The sequence below is a fragment of the Nanorana parkeri genome, unplaced genomic scaffold (genome assembly GCF_000935625.1).
Source record: "Nanorana parkeri isolate BGI_ZX_2015 unplaced genomic scaffold, ASM93562v1 scaffold586, whole genome shotgun sequence".
Classification (NCBI taxonomy): domain Eukaryota; kingdom Metazoa; phylum Chordata; class Amphibia; order Anura; family Dicroglossidae; genus Nanorana; species Nanorana parkeri.
The window spans coordinates 213,575-227,272 of NW_017306854.1; the positions used below are offsets into that span (position 1 = coordinate 213,575).

The 13,698-nt window shown below is 44.7% G+C and overlaps 1 protein-coding gene across 1 annotated transcript in view; it reads left to right on the forward strand.

The window, feature by feature from the left end:
- Window positions 1-562: 562 nt before the first annotated feature.
- BLVRB (biliverdin reductase B) overlaps window positions 563-13,698 on the forward strand; it is a 21,462-nt gene continuing 8,326 nt past the window's right edge. The window contains exons 1-3 of the mRNA XM_018562589.1: window positions 563-714; window positions 5,484-5,645; window positions 8,900-8,989. Coding sequence (XP_018418091.1) covers window positions 636-714; window positions 5,484-5,645; window positions 8,900-8,989 — 331 coding nt within the window. The 5' untranslated portion in view covers window positions 563-635. The remainder of the gene's footprint in view (window positions 715-5,483; window positions 5,646-8,899; window positions 8,990-13,698) is intronic.

The following is a 13,698-nucleotide window of genomic DNA, read 5'->3' on the forward strand; positions in this document are numbered from 1 at the left end:
CGGGTTTCACTGGAAGAAAAGGTGGCAACCCTAAATGCATGTCAACTTACTTGCGTCTTGTCATGGGTTTTTATGCACGTTATGGTGTACATGAGCCCTGATGGTGTACAGTCTTACATTTTCCGCTAAGTAACGAGTGACAAGTAACCCTGTGTTCATTTTGCACACCCAGTTATGTCCAGAAATGAAAACAATAAGGGATTTCCTTTGCACATGGCGGCATAGGTCACTCAGTTAAGTGATAAATATACCTTAAATATATTCCCTTTAGAAAAGCGGCCCTACTGGGCGCAATCTTCAGCAACCAATCGCAGGAATCCACAACTACGTACAGCAATTTTCAGTCTGAAGCTGAAATACCCCCCCTCCCCCTCATCACCAATGTCATCATCTGATATACTCAAATGACAGGGGAGAAACGGTAGTATAAAATGACACATATCTGCAAGAAAACATGCCTACAGCAAGGGGACTGCAAGTTATGATATCTTTTGCAAGTTGTCAGTGCAGCTCAGCAGTGAGATAGTTAAGCTGATGACTTTCTAGCCCCTCCCATTGGGGGAGGAGCCTAAAGGTTGTGTGCTTGAGCTTTTATAGCATGCAGTGAGAGTGTGCAGGATCTTTTCACAGTGACAATGGCACCCAAAAACATTGTCATCTTTGGGGCCACTGGAATGACTGGTCAGGTGACCCTGGCACATGCCCTGGATGAAGGTAATTATAATCCCTTTTATTATTAGCAGGCAGGATGTCAGTGTTAGCTGTCACACTGCTGTGCAATAGGCAGAAAGAATGCTAACACTCCTTCTGTTTCATGCATGCAAAAAAGTGGGGCCAGGTCTCTGTTATAATTGCAGGTGCATGTGCACAAGGGGGACACTAAAAATTGTATCTGATTTTGGTGCTGATTCTATCAAATGAGATGTCAGTTACATGTCCTGTTTTGATCATAAGTTTGCAAGGTTTAAGTCTTGTCCTTATGACAGCATTTTCTCTGTGTGACCTCGTGCACGGTCTTCTTGTAAAATTGGGTGACTTTCCCCTTTCCTGCAGTTGGTTGCAACATATGAATTGTCTCATGTAAGTATCTGCACAATTTCCTGATTTTATTATTATTATTATTATACAGGAATTGTATAGCGCCAGTTTGCACAGCGCTTACAAAATAAAGGGAGAGAGTACAGGTACAATACAATACAATGCAATTCAATACTCACGAGAGCTCGAGTTATTTGAATTTCCTAATGCCTTTGTACAAAAAAGCACCAAACAAAGAAAGAGGCTCATTGTTAGGATTTAAAGAAGGACTCCGGAATTTGACCAAATTAAGCCTTGCAGTGGAGCTGCCCCCACACTGCAAGGGTTAACTGCTCATTTTGGTCTGTGATGAATAAAGAAAATATATTCACCTGGTTGCTAAATGTCCCTGCAGCCTCTTCTCCCTCGGGCTCCAGCGATCTAAGGACACGTGACGTCATCACCTTTAATGCAGGTCCATTAGGAGTGAGGATGCCGTGGGACATTCTATCGCCGGAGGGGGAGAGAGGTGAGTGGTCACTGCCACAGGACTGAGTATATCTTCTTTATTTTTGGCCCTGAACCAAATGAGCACTTAACCCTTGCAGTGCGGAGGTAGCCCCTATTGCAAGGGTGAGTTTGAGGAAAAACTGGAGTTCTTCTTTAACTCCTGATTGATCAAGAATGTTGGCTTCCGATCAATAATGTTACAGGTAAGGAACACTGAGTAAAGCCCATCTCCAGGCAAAGAAAAAACGTACCCTTGCAGTGGGGCTACCCCCGCGCTGCAAGGGTTAAAGGAGAACTATGGGGTTAAGGCTTTTCCCCATAGTTCTCCTTAGGGTAACGGGAGGACACAAACTAGCGTCCTCCCGTTACCCTAACCTCAGTATACCGCGAGCTACAGCTCACGGTATACTGAGACGCCGCAGCTGAAGCGGATCCCGACAATTATGTCTGTATCCGCCCAGCTGCCTGAGTGACAGCTGGCTCTGCCTATCTAGAGGTCTATATACACAAGCAGCCTGATCGCTAATAATGGCTGTATTATGGTATATAATTGGATAAGACCTGTACAACAAACCGGTTATTATCTTATATTGTTGTATTATGGTGTATAATGCACTGTGCCACAGATAGGCTAACCCTTATATACACAAACAGGGGGATCGCTAATAATAGCTGTATTATGGTGTATAATGCACTGTGCCACAGATAGGATAACCCCTATATACACAAACAGGGTGAACGCTAATAATAGCTGTATTATGGTGTATAATGCACTGTGCCACAGATAGGATAACCCCTATATACACAAACAGGGTGAACGCTAATAATAGCTGTATTATGGTGTATAATGCACTGTGCCACAGATAGGATAACCCCTATATACACAAACAGGGTGAACGCTAATAATAGCTGTATTATGGTGTATAATGCACTGTGCCACAGATAGGATAACCCCTATATACACAAACAGGGTGAACGCTAATAATAGCTGTATTATGGTGTATAATGCACTGTGCCACAGATAGGATAACCCCTATATACACAAACAGGGTGAACGCTAATAATAGCTGTATTATGGTGTATAATGCACTGTACCACAGATAGGATAACCCCTATACACACAAACAGGGTGATAGCTAATAATAGCTGTATTATGGTGTATAATGCACTGTGCCACAGATAGGATAACCCCTATATACACAAACAGGGTGATCGCTAATAATGGCTGTATTATGGTGTATAATGCACTGTACCACAGATAGGATAACCCCTATATACACAAACAGGGGGATCGCTAATAATGGCTGTATTATGGTGTATAATGCACCGTACCATTGACAGAATGAGGTCAATATACATAAACAGGCTAATTGCTAATAATGTATTATGATATCTAATAACATAAGTATTAACAATACAATTATAATGCTGTAGAATACAGTGCATCAAAGGTGGGACCTATATGATAATGGCTGTTCTATGGCACATGTAATTGGGACCTGTTGCAGAAAGTAAAGACAGCTTGTATCTCACTGGCTCATGTATGTAATGCCTTTTACTTTTCATTTCCTCTATTGTTTGCACATGGAATGGCTCCATTATATAATATCTGGAGAACACAGCTCTTCTACAATTTGCATGCAGCACAAAACCCCTTGCACACACTACAGACCCCTATGCAGCCATTGTGATATGACCTAATCCCCTGCTGTCATGTTTTATGTGTTTGTGTGCTTCCACACCAGAACATGTACATACTGTGCACATACAGTTTCCATGAGAGCCGTGTATTTCCCTGTACACCTATCAGAGTGCTGAGTCATGACCCCTTCCATATGTTTACCAGTGATAAGGCAACATGTCTCTATTTCTTCATCACGCCTGCCAAAAATGCTGATAGTAACTGTTTTCTGTCCAGGCAACAAAATCCAACGCAGGCAGAAATGAAAAAGGAACTTGGATATATATGTGAAATAGATCCACGTAATGTAAACAGCCTTCTCAGTGTCTTATTGCATGAAAATAATTGTATAACGTCTATACATAGGGCTGCCCTTTTCAATTTGCCTGGCTCTCTTCTGTTTGAAAACAACATGCACTCTCCTGTAATGATTGTTATTCCGAGAGCATGTGACCCAGCCTGCCTAGGCAGCAACCTCTGAAAAAGCATGGCAAGAAAGAAGAAGTTGTTTGAGGGCTTGTTCACACCATATTCAGTGCGTTCCAGCGCGGTTAGCTGCCGGAACACACTGTATCTCATCCCGGCCAGTGTTCTGTCGAAAATGCCAACTCGTCGAGATCTCCGACTGGTTACGTCACGTGCGGTGACTTGCCAGTAACAGATTTAAAGCAGACGGCGCTAGTGCGCGTGTGCCAGCCATGCCAGTGTTTTTTTTACTCTTAACTTTATTGCTATCACATAGGGTTAACAAACCCCCTATGTAATAGCAAATATGATGTGACAGGTCCTCTTTATGGAGACATCAGAGGTCTGTTAGACCCCTAATGTCACCTAGGGACCCCAAAGAAGCTGATGAAGCAGATATGTGCTTCACCAGCTTTTTCTCCTGGCTCTAAGAGCCAGAGAATGTGCACAGTGACACCGGAAGTGATGTAATACACATCACTTCTGGGTCCAGTAATCTGAGGAATGATCAGCAGCTAGCAGCTTGCTGATCTCCCTCTAATCGATGCAGGGAGACCCACCGTGCCAGTCCCGGGCCCGCATGGGGGACAGTGGAGCCCGGGGGTAGCCGCCGACAGAGGGGGGGGGGGCACACACTGCTGCTCGGTACAAATGATCAGGCGGCTGTACAGCTTCAGGATCACTTGTACCTGAACAGCCAAGAACACGGCTGCTGCTGCTGCAGATGTGTTCTTGGTATTACTGTTTCAGGGGGAGGACGTGTATATATACGGGAACCGGTGGTTAAGAATAGAGCAAGTATAGTGCAAGCAATAATTCAAATGTAAAAAAAAATTACATCATGCTGTGCGAATGAGAAACATGTAGCAAATATATTAAATAAATGTATTATAAAATGTTTCAAAGCTTTTTAAAGGAGAACTATGGGGTTAAGGCTTTTCCCCATAGTTCTCCTTAAGGTAGCGGGAGGACACAAACTAGCGGCTTCCCGTCACCCTAGGCTCAGTATACCGCGAGCTGTAGCTCGCGGTATACTGAGACGCCGCAGCTGAAGCGGATCCCGACAATTATGTCTGGATCTGCCCAGCTGCATGACTGACAGCTGGTTCTAGAGGCAGAGCCAGCTGTACCCGCCCCCTCCCCCGTCTGTTCCGCCAGTCAGCGCTGGCGGATCGGAGGGGGGAATCCAGCCCCTCCCTGTCACGGCAGAGAGCCGTGACAGGATCGAGAGGTGAGCGAACGCCGGTATGTGTTCGCTCACCTCCCGATCTACTGAGCCGACCTGTGACAGTCTCATTGTCACAGGTCGGCTAGAACTATGAGGTGAGTGAAAAGCACTCACCTCATAGTTCTCCTTTTAAGAGCTGATTAGATCACTTACAATGCGTCATGCTCCTTGAGGTTTTAAATTTTTTTTTTATTTTTTTTTTTAGCTTCCTGGAGAATCAGCTGGTCCAGGGATCCTGTTTTAGGGTGCTTCTACCGTAAAAAAGGATGTGTGTGTGCTAATAAGCTGTGTGTGCCTCCGAAAACACACAGGTACAACAAGGCAAGCCATTCCCCTGCTGCTCCTTTTTCCCTTCTCTTAGCTAGTAGATGGACAGTTGCATCTTGACACAGGAGACTGCTCTGTCCTTCGTGATCTTGCTCTATACAGGAAGTTCATGGAAGCTGAGCTGAGAGAGTTGGAGCCAGCTGTTTGGAAACATGATGACTTTAAGTGATTGGGCAATATATATATTTTTCATCTGTGTTCACTTTTAAAAAGAAGTTTGAGAGTTTAATACTGCTTTAAATGTTCTGTTTACAGGATACAATGTAACCGTGTTGGTGAGGGACCCTGCTCGCCTCCCCGCTGATAAGAAACCCTCCCGAATTGTAGTTGGGGATGTGCTGAATAAAAGTGACGTCAACAAAGCTGTAGAGGGACAGGATGGTGTGGTGATTGTCCTGGGAACAAGAAGTGACCTAGGTAAGGTTTTCTGAGGCTGCTTCCTCCTACAGGTACAATCTTTCTGACTGTTCTTTCGGTGTATGTTTCAATAGTTCCACTTTTCCACCTTTAGGGCAGGTTCACACCATTTTCCGGACCAGATCTGGTCTGGAAAATGGTGTGAACCTACACGCAGTTCCAGTGCATTCCAGACAAAATGAGACAAGCAGTATTTTTCTGGTCTGGTCTGGAATTACCTGCACTGGTGTGAACAGAGGCCCGAAATAGCACAGGGATACGTTAGGATGCATTTTGGGTCCGGAAACATTCTGGTCTGGTCTGGTGATGATCTGATTTGTGGTGTGAACCTACCCTGGATAGCAGGTATGCTCCCTCTATCAAAAATAAAAATAAAAAAACAATGTTGTCTTCAGTTCCAATTTAAATCTTGCTTACAATAAAGAAAGTACAAACGGAAGTCAATAATATACAACTGTAGCAAATTGTAAGCCTCCATAATGCAGGACTCTAAATAGGACAATTTGTGTTTCTCAATTCAGGCATATGGGGTTCTTTACTTGGTGTAAAATGTTGTCTAACGCAAGCATGGAGTGCACGCTGATGTTCTGAACAGGCTCTAGGCTTCATTAAAGGGTACACAACCCAAAAGTGATGCTTCGCTTTTTAGTAGATGATGGAGATATAAAACCCATGACAATATGTTGGATTTTTTTAAAGGAGAACAATGTGGTTAAGGCTTTTCCCCATAGTTCTCCTTAGGGTAACGGGAGGACACAAACTAGCGTCCTAATTTTTGCCTTTTTAATATCACTTTAAGGATTGTGTTGAGGCCTCTGCTATTTTCCGTTTCTTCACACCTGCTCTACCTGTTGACTTTTATTTTATATTTTTTAAGAATGCAACAGGAGGAGCTGGTAGACGAAACACCCAAAACTCCCAGGTCGACCGGAACAGAGTTGAGAACTATGGCAATGAGTTCTCACTGTTTCAGTACTGAAGATATATGAAAGTCAGGGGCTGACTCAGCCCATCAGATTCCACCTACGTATACCCTGATATATTGCTATTCTGTTGGCTGGCTTTTTAAAGATCACATCATCTAATCTTAGCCAATCTTTGCAAGTATGGCCAGCTTGGGTTTATTCTTTTACATTTATCGTACTTTCTAAGACAGCGGTTCTCAACCAGTGGGTCGCGACCCCAGGCTGCCGTACATCAAAAAAAATAAAAAACGCCATAGGAATGCATAGCTAGATTCCTATTGGCTATTTCACTTTGCAATAGCCAATAGCAAACTAGCTATTGCACCCACCCTCTGCTGCTGCCAATCAGCAGAGGGGACCTGCAGTTCTCCATCAGGTCCTCTTCTAGTGTTTGACAGCAGCAGAGGGCGGGTGCAATAGCTAGTTTGCTATTGGCTATTGCAAAGTGAAATAGGCAATAGGAATCTAGCTATGCATTCCTATGGTGTTTTTTCAATTCTGACGGCGTACGATCTAAGACATTTGTGGCTGAGAAGGGACTGACTGCAGCATCTCTGATTGGCATTAGTCATAAAAATAACTCCATAAATCTATATAATGGTTTAGCTACCTATCTGTGAACTATGTTTAATTGTCCTTCATGACATGCTAACTTTAAATCAAAACTTACTATCCCTTTTTAAAGAAGGATGTTATGGCCCTGAAGAATGCATGTAAAGGTCCTGTACCGGAATCTGAAAATTCCAGGCAGTGTTTGTCCTATTTTTCCAGGTTCAGCTGGTCTGCCAACTAGTAGTGCTAATGGGAGTAAGCATTGGATTGTATTATTGTTGATTTTGACTAATTAATTCAGTCCGTTTGCCTGATATTTCTACTTTTGCATGTATAGATCTCCTTATTAATAAAAGAAAGATGATCTAAGGCTGGGCACAGCGATGGTTGTAAGGTAATTAAAAAAACGTACGATCTGCCTATCTTGGACAGGCAGATCGTACTTGCGATGATCGCAAGCCCGCCCCGCTGAGGGGCGGGCTTCTGATGACCGCAATGTTGAACAGACAGTGTGCGCTTGCGCACACCGGCCCGTCCGGCTTTTATCTTACGAACATGCTACACACCTGCCGAAAATCCTACGATTCTCGGCGGGTTTTCGAACATGTTCCTAAGATAAAAGTCATGCGACCGTACAGTAGCAGAGGTCGCATGGCTCCCACACACCTTACGATAATCGTACGATCGCGGGATTTCCCGCGATTATCGTACGACTATCGTAAGGTGTGTGTGCACCTTAAAGGATATTTAAACCCTCCCGTTTTTTTGCATATATCTACTTCTAGCAAGCAGTAGATATATGCAAAAAGTTTTTTTTAAAACACGCTCAAACAGCAGTTTAGACTCACCTGTGTTCCGTGCGTGGTCCCGTGCGAAAATGAGAAATTTCTCGAGCGGCCGCAAAGGATCTTGGGGCGCGCACAGTTCTCATTTTTACCCCCCCGCCGCACCGCTGGAGAGAAGGCTGAAAACATCAGGAAGGAAGAGGAAGATCGGAAAAAGAGACTTGAGTTAAGGTAAGTGCTAACATTAACATTGGGGGGAGTGAAAAAATGTTGCCTTTAAAAAGAAAGCTCTATCTGTCCCCAAAAAAGGGTATAAAATTAATTTCAGTACAGCGCTGCATGACAGAATAAATGTCAGTCAAAGTACCGCAGCGCTGAATACTGAAAAATGGCCTGGATGGGAAGGGGGTTTAACACCGCGGATGTCAACTGGTTAAGGAAATGCAAAAAACATTGATCGTTCCAGCTGAGATTGGGTGTCATTTAGCTGTGCTTCCACTAGGAGGAGCCATTGTTTAGTTTACATTGTTGCGTCTATAATAATGGAGATCTTTCTTATGCAATCCTATACAGCACCAATAATTGTAGCTGCTTGTATTTGTCATTTATCTAATATGGAGATTTATTGTTAGTTATTAATGATGCACAACTAAAACTGGGGAGCAACAGACTGCTTACAGTACACCTTGCCTTACCAAGAATGTAAAAATAAACTTAAAAACATACAAAAGTAGAGATGGGGACCTTGGCTTGAAAGCTCCTTTATAGCAGGGACTGATCTGAATGTACAGTATGTAAAGCACTGCATAAATTGTCAGCATTATGTATATATGTGTGTGTGTTTATGTATGTACAGTGTGTGCGTGTGTAAAAAAAAAATTGTCATTGTACATACATACAAAGATATCTTTTTTAAAGTCCAGGTTATCATTTCATAAACTTGTCCTTATAGGTCCGACCACAATGATGTCAGAAGGGACTCGGAATATTGTGGAGGCGATGAAAGGGCATGGAATTCGCAAAGTGGTGGGCTGCATGTCTTGTGAGCAATAGACTTAACTTTTTCTGATTATTTAATATTTATATGGATACATTCTGGAATCGGCAGAATGCACACCACACAGATATGCCTTTCTAGACCCCGATGGAATGGGCTCTACTTTGAAAGCTGCCCATAGACCTTCGATTGTGTAGACATTATCTGACCGCCTTAAAACAAACAATCAGAGCACCCTTATACATCTGTATGCTCAGCTTGGCTTACATGTCATGTCCCTGCAGAAGTTTTATAGGATTTTTGTCCCTTCTGGTGACTTGTATCCCACACATTGTTCTGCAGAGGTTTCATAGACTTGAATTGTGAGATTGTTACCCCATTTGGTGACTGTTCAACCAGGTCTATGGGTAGCTTAAAATGCATTTCCTCTTTTGCATTAAAATTTAGGAAAACCCTTCTGTTTTATGTTCCTATTCACACAGCATACCGAAAATTATTTTAAAAATATGGCTTACCTTTGTTAAAGTTTTGTTGCAGCAGGCAACGTGGCTGAATTCAGTTTTTTTTTCTGAGCACCTCCACGGTGATCTGTCCTTCTAGAAAGACTTAAGATGGCCATACACCTATAGATTATCTGCAGATTTTCTATTGTCAGATGGAAAAAGTGCAACAGATTCCTCCATCTACGCTAAACTGTGTGGATGGAGGAATCTCCCACTGGGACGAGCTCCAGTATCTTGCTAGTCTTCCCCGCTGGCTCTCAAAGTACCTGAACAATCTGATTGGATGCAGGCATTGTTTAGGAGCCTTTGTTAGGACAGGTGTGCAAATCTACTTTACAAATGATATGTAACAACCCCCTCACAACCCCCCATAACATTACAAAGACGGAGAAGCAAGTAGAAATTGTAACCCTTAAGAAGCCAAGAAACCCGAGTAAAAGCAATATATATGGAGCAATTTAAGGTTTTTTTTTGTAGTCCATATTGGCCAATCAGATGCTGTCTGCTCAAGAAAAAAACCAACTTAATTATAATTGGTTGTTAAGGGGCAGACATCTGTTTTCACCCACTCATGTTTATATCCACGAGGCTCAATTTCTAATGTTTTTATTCTGACTGTGTTATGCATCAGTGTAAGGGGTACACCACATGCCCTGTAGCTCCCCGTTATTTTATTTATTTCATCAAGAAAAATGTTCTTTGTATCTAAAGCCAAAAAGGAACACTTGAATTTTTCCCGTATATGCTGAATGCTCCCTGGTGCTGGAGGCAGAACGTGTGCTGAGCCAAATGGATCAATACACACAAGCACTAATGGAGCCACTCTAGATAGAAGGCAGGCTGCAGTCTCTGTCTGCAATGAAGCTTCAACTCCTGTTCTCTTAAACAAGTGTGTCGTTCCTGCTAAGAAGCAGAATGAAATTCATAAATGCGCCCCAAAGGCACCCAGACAAGTGATCATCGTATTATCTGGACTTTATCAGTCATTTTGAAAAGCAGCGTCATGTGTTTGGGCGCTATGCCATCTGTAGGGAGACCCCCTGACTGACCAGTGGCAAGAAGAATTGATGGGTTAGTTTAGATTTTGCCATCCAGTTTCTATCATTCCCGTGGAAAAAGTCTTATCGGGTACTAGCATACACTGATCATTAGGAAACTGGGGCCTGCCATGACCATCTATCATCTAGATAAGTGGCCCCGCAGGCCAGATGGGGCCCTTTGCTTGCCTTTATCAGGCTCTTGGGGCACTATTCCTCCCAGTGACATGATGTTGCACTACTTCTCCCACTGACATAAATGACGAGGTATTATTCCATCCACTGACACCAACGAAGGAGTATAATTGCTCCCACTGACACCAAAGATGGGGCACAAATCCAACTGCTGACACATTAGGGCACTGTTCTAACCTCTGATACCAAAGCGATGGGGCCCTGTTCCTTCCACTCCGACAAATTATCAGTAAAGGATGGACACCGGCACTCCAAAGCAAGTTCAATACGTGTTTATAAACGTACTAGTTGCAAGTAGAACACTCTATACAATGTTTCGGGGTCTCACAGGATCCCCTTCATCAGGCAAACAAGTGATCTGAATACCTTAGTCAGGTTGGTGAAATAACGGGGTGCTGATATGGGTAAAGTCAAAATCAGGATACAGTCACTTGTTTGCCTGATGAAGGGGATCCTGTGAGACCCCGAAACATTGTATAGAGTGTTCTACTTGCAACTAGTATGTTAATAAACGCGTACTGAACTTGCTTTGGAGTGCCGGTATCCATCCTTTACTGTTCCTTCCACTGACACTAGTGATGGGACACTTTTCCTCACACTGAAACCAACAATGAAGCCCTATTCCTTCGACTAATTCCAACGATGGGGCATTATTCCTCCCACTGACACCAATAGTGGGGCCCTATTCCTTTCATTGACACCAATGATTGGGCCCTTTTTTCTCCCACTGACACTAACTATGAGGCACTATTGCTCCCACTGTCACTACAGATGAGACTGTTTCCTTCCCCTGAAACCAACAAAGGGCCACTATTTCTTCCACTGACACCGACGATGGAACCCTTTTTCCTTTCACTGACACTGACAAAGGGACACTATTCCTCCCACTGACACTGACAAAGGGACACTATTCCTCCCACTGGCAAAGGGTCACTATTCCTCCCACTGACACCAACAATGATACACTATTCCTCCCACTGACACCAACAATGGGGAACTATTCCTCCTCCCACTGACCGCAAGCACTAGGTAATTTGTTTTTTACTCCTGACAGCCAAACCCTTTTGTTATTTTTTTACTTCCACTGACCACTAAGTCTGTGGATTTGTTTATCCCTACTGACCACTGACGTTGGGGAATTGAACACTCCCACTAGTCACAAATTGGCCCCCCAAGATCTGAATGACAGTGAAGTGACCCTTTGTTTAGAAAGTTTTGGACCCCTGGTCTAGCACAACTTTAGTTTGTGATTTGCCTAAACTACACTATTCAGCCGATATAAGCCTCAACATGCATTGTTTTCCTGTTTTCATTTTCCTTTTTGAGTTCACTAAATGATTCATTACCTGGATCACTGAATCTACTGCATGCATGTTACATATCATTTTTATTTATTTCTTAAGAGAGATATGGGGGGCGTGGCTTGGACATGGCGGCGTGAAGATGCACATTTGAGGAGCTCTGCAGCCCTTCGGCCAACATAGTGGACCCATAGACTTTAATCCTCCCTCTCCGTGCATGTGCTCTGAGCCCACCACCCTCTCCGATCGCTACCCCAGTGTTCCTGAGTGGGACCCCCTCACCTGAACCGATGCCTGGTACCTCACAGCCGGAGACCCACGGACGGGCGGACGGAGACTGGCGCGCTATTCTGCCGCTCCTCCCCATAAAATAGGACCTGGACTCGCTGGCAGACAAGATAGTACTTGCCATGCGCCAGGAAGTACATGAGGTCAGAAACCAGGTGGCTCCAGTGGAAGGTCGAGTGGAGCTTGTGGAGTCAACCACCTCCTCCCTTCAGGACCGAGTGGCCACCCTGGAATCCTCCTCAGCCCGCCTGCAGCAACAGATGGTGACCACCTGCCTTCAATTAGACGACAGCAAGAACCGCAACAGAAGAAACAACATTCGTCTCAAGGGCATACCTGAAGCCTCGACTGGGATTGATCTGCGCGCGACAGTGTTGGCAATCCTGAACCATTATTTGGGAAAGCCACCTACAGACGCCCTGGAACTGGATCGGGTGCAAGGTATGCGAGGCCCACTGGCGAGTGCCCCACGGGATGTCCTCTGCCACGTTCACTTTTTCTCCATTAAAGAGGAAATCATGAGGAAAGCCTGGGCTATGGGGCCCATGGAATTTGATGGAGCCCAAGTGCCTATAATTCCGGACCTTTCACGCCATACGCTTCGTATGCGCAGAGACCTGAGACCCCTACTAGAGGTGATCCGCACATCCGGGGCCGTCTACCGCTGGGGACACCTAATAGTGAGTAAAGCAGACTCGATCTTTGCCCTACACACCCCTGACCAGCTGCCAACGTTGTTTGAGTTCCTGGAGGCGGATGCCATCCCGATCCCGTCCTGGCTGGACTTTGCTTTGGATCGCCCAACCCAGGTCCCCAGGATGCAACGCCAGCCCCGGTCTTATAGAGGTCGCCAGCGACCATTTTCCCAGTCCCCATTCAGGCCGGCCCGGTCACAGCCTGAAGCCTGAACCATCCCCGACGAGAGACCCCAGCAACCCAGTGTGGACTGATCCATATATCCTTTTTTACCTTTACGAGTATAGGCTATTTACCTATGTTTAACTGTCTTTAATTATTGTGGTGGCGCACATACCTGGCTCCCAGATGGAGGCCCCCCCCCTCCACCGGACCCTTGACTGGGTAATGGACTCCGATACGATCTTGGGGATCCGGGGGGGGGGTGTGTAGATGTCTGATCCGGGATGGCCTGGGACGCCTCGCTGAGGGGTTCGGACAGTCTAGGCTCAAGTTAAGCCACACGTTCACTATATATGGTTACGGATCCACCGACTGGGGGGGGCGGGAGCTCCCTACGGGGGACACGCTTCTTGAAATTTTCTATCTATTTGTGTCACTTAGGATATGGTTAGTACATATGTTGCACGGACAGTTTTGTTTATACTTGTTTATTTTACGCCACTATGTGTGCCGGGGGGGGGCGCATCTCCGCATCTCTTCCCTAAAACTCCAGTGTGTTACGGAGTGCGACC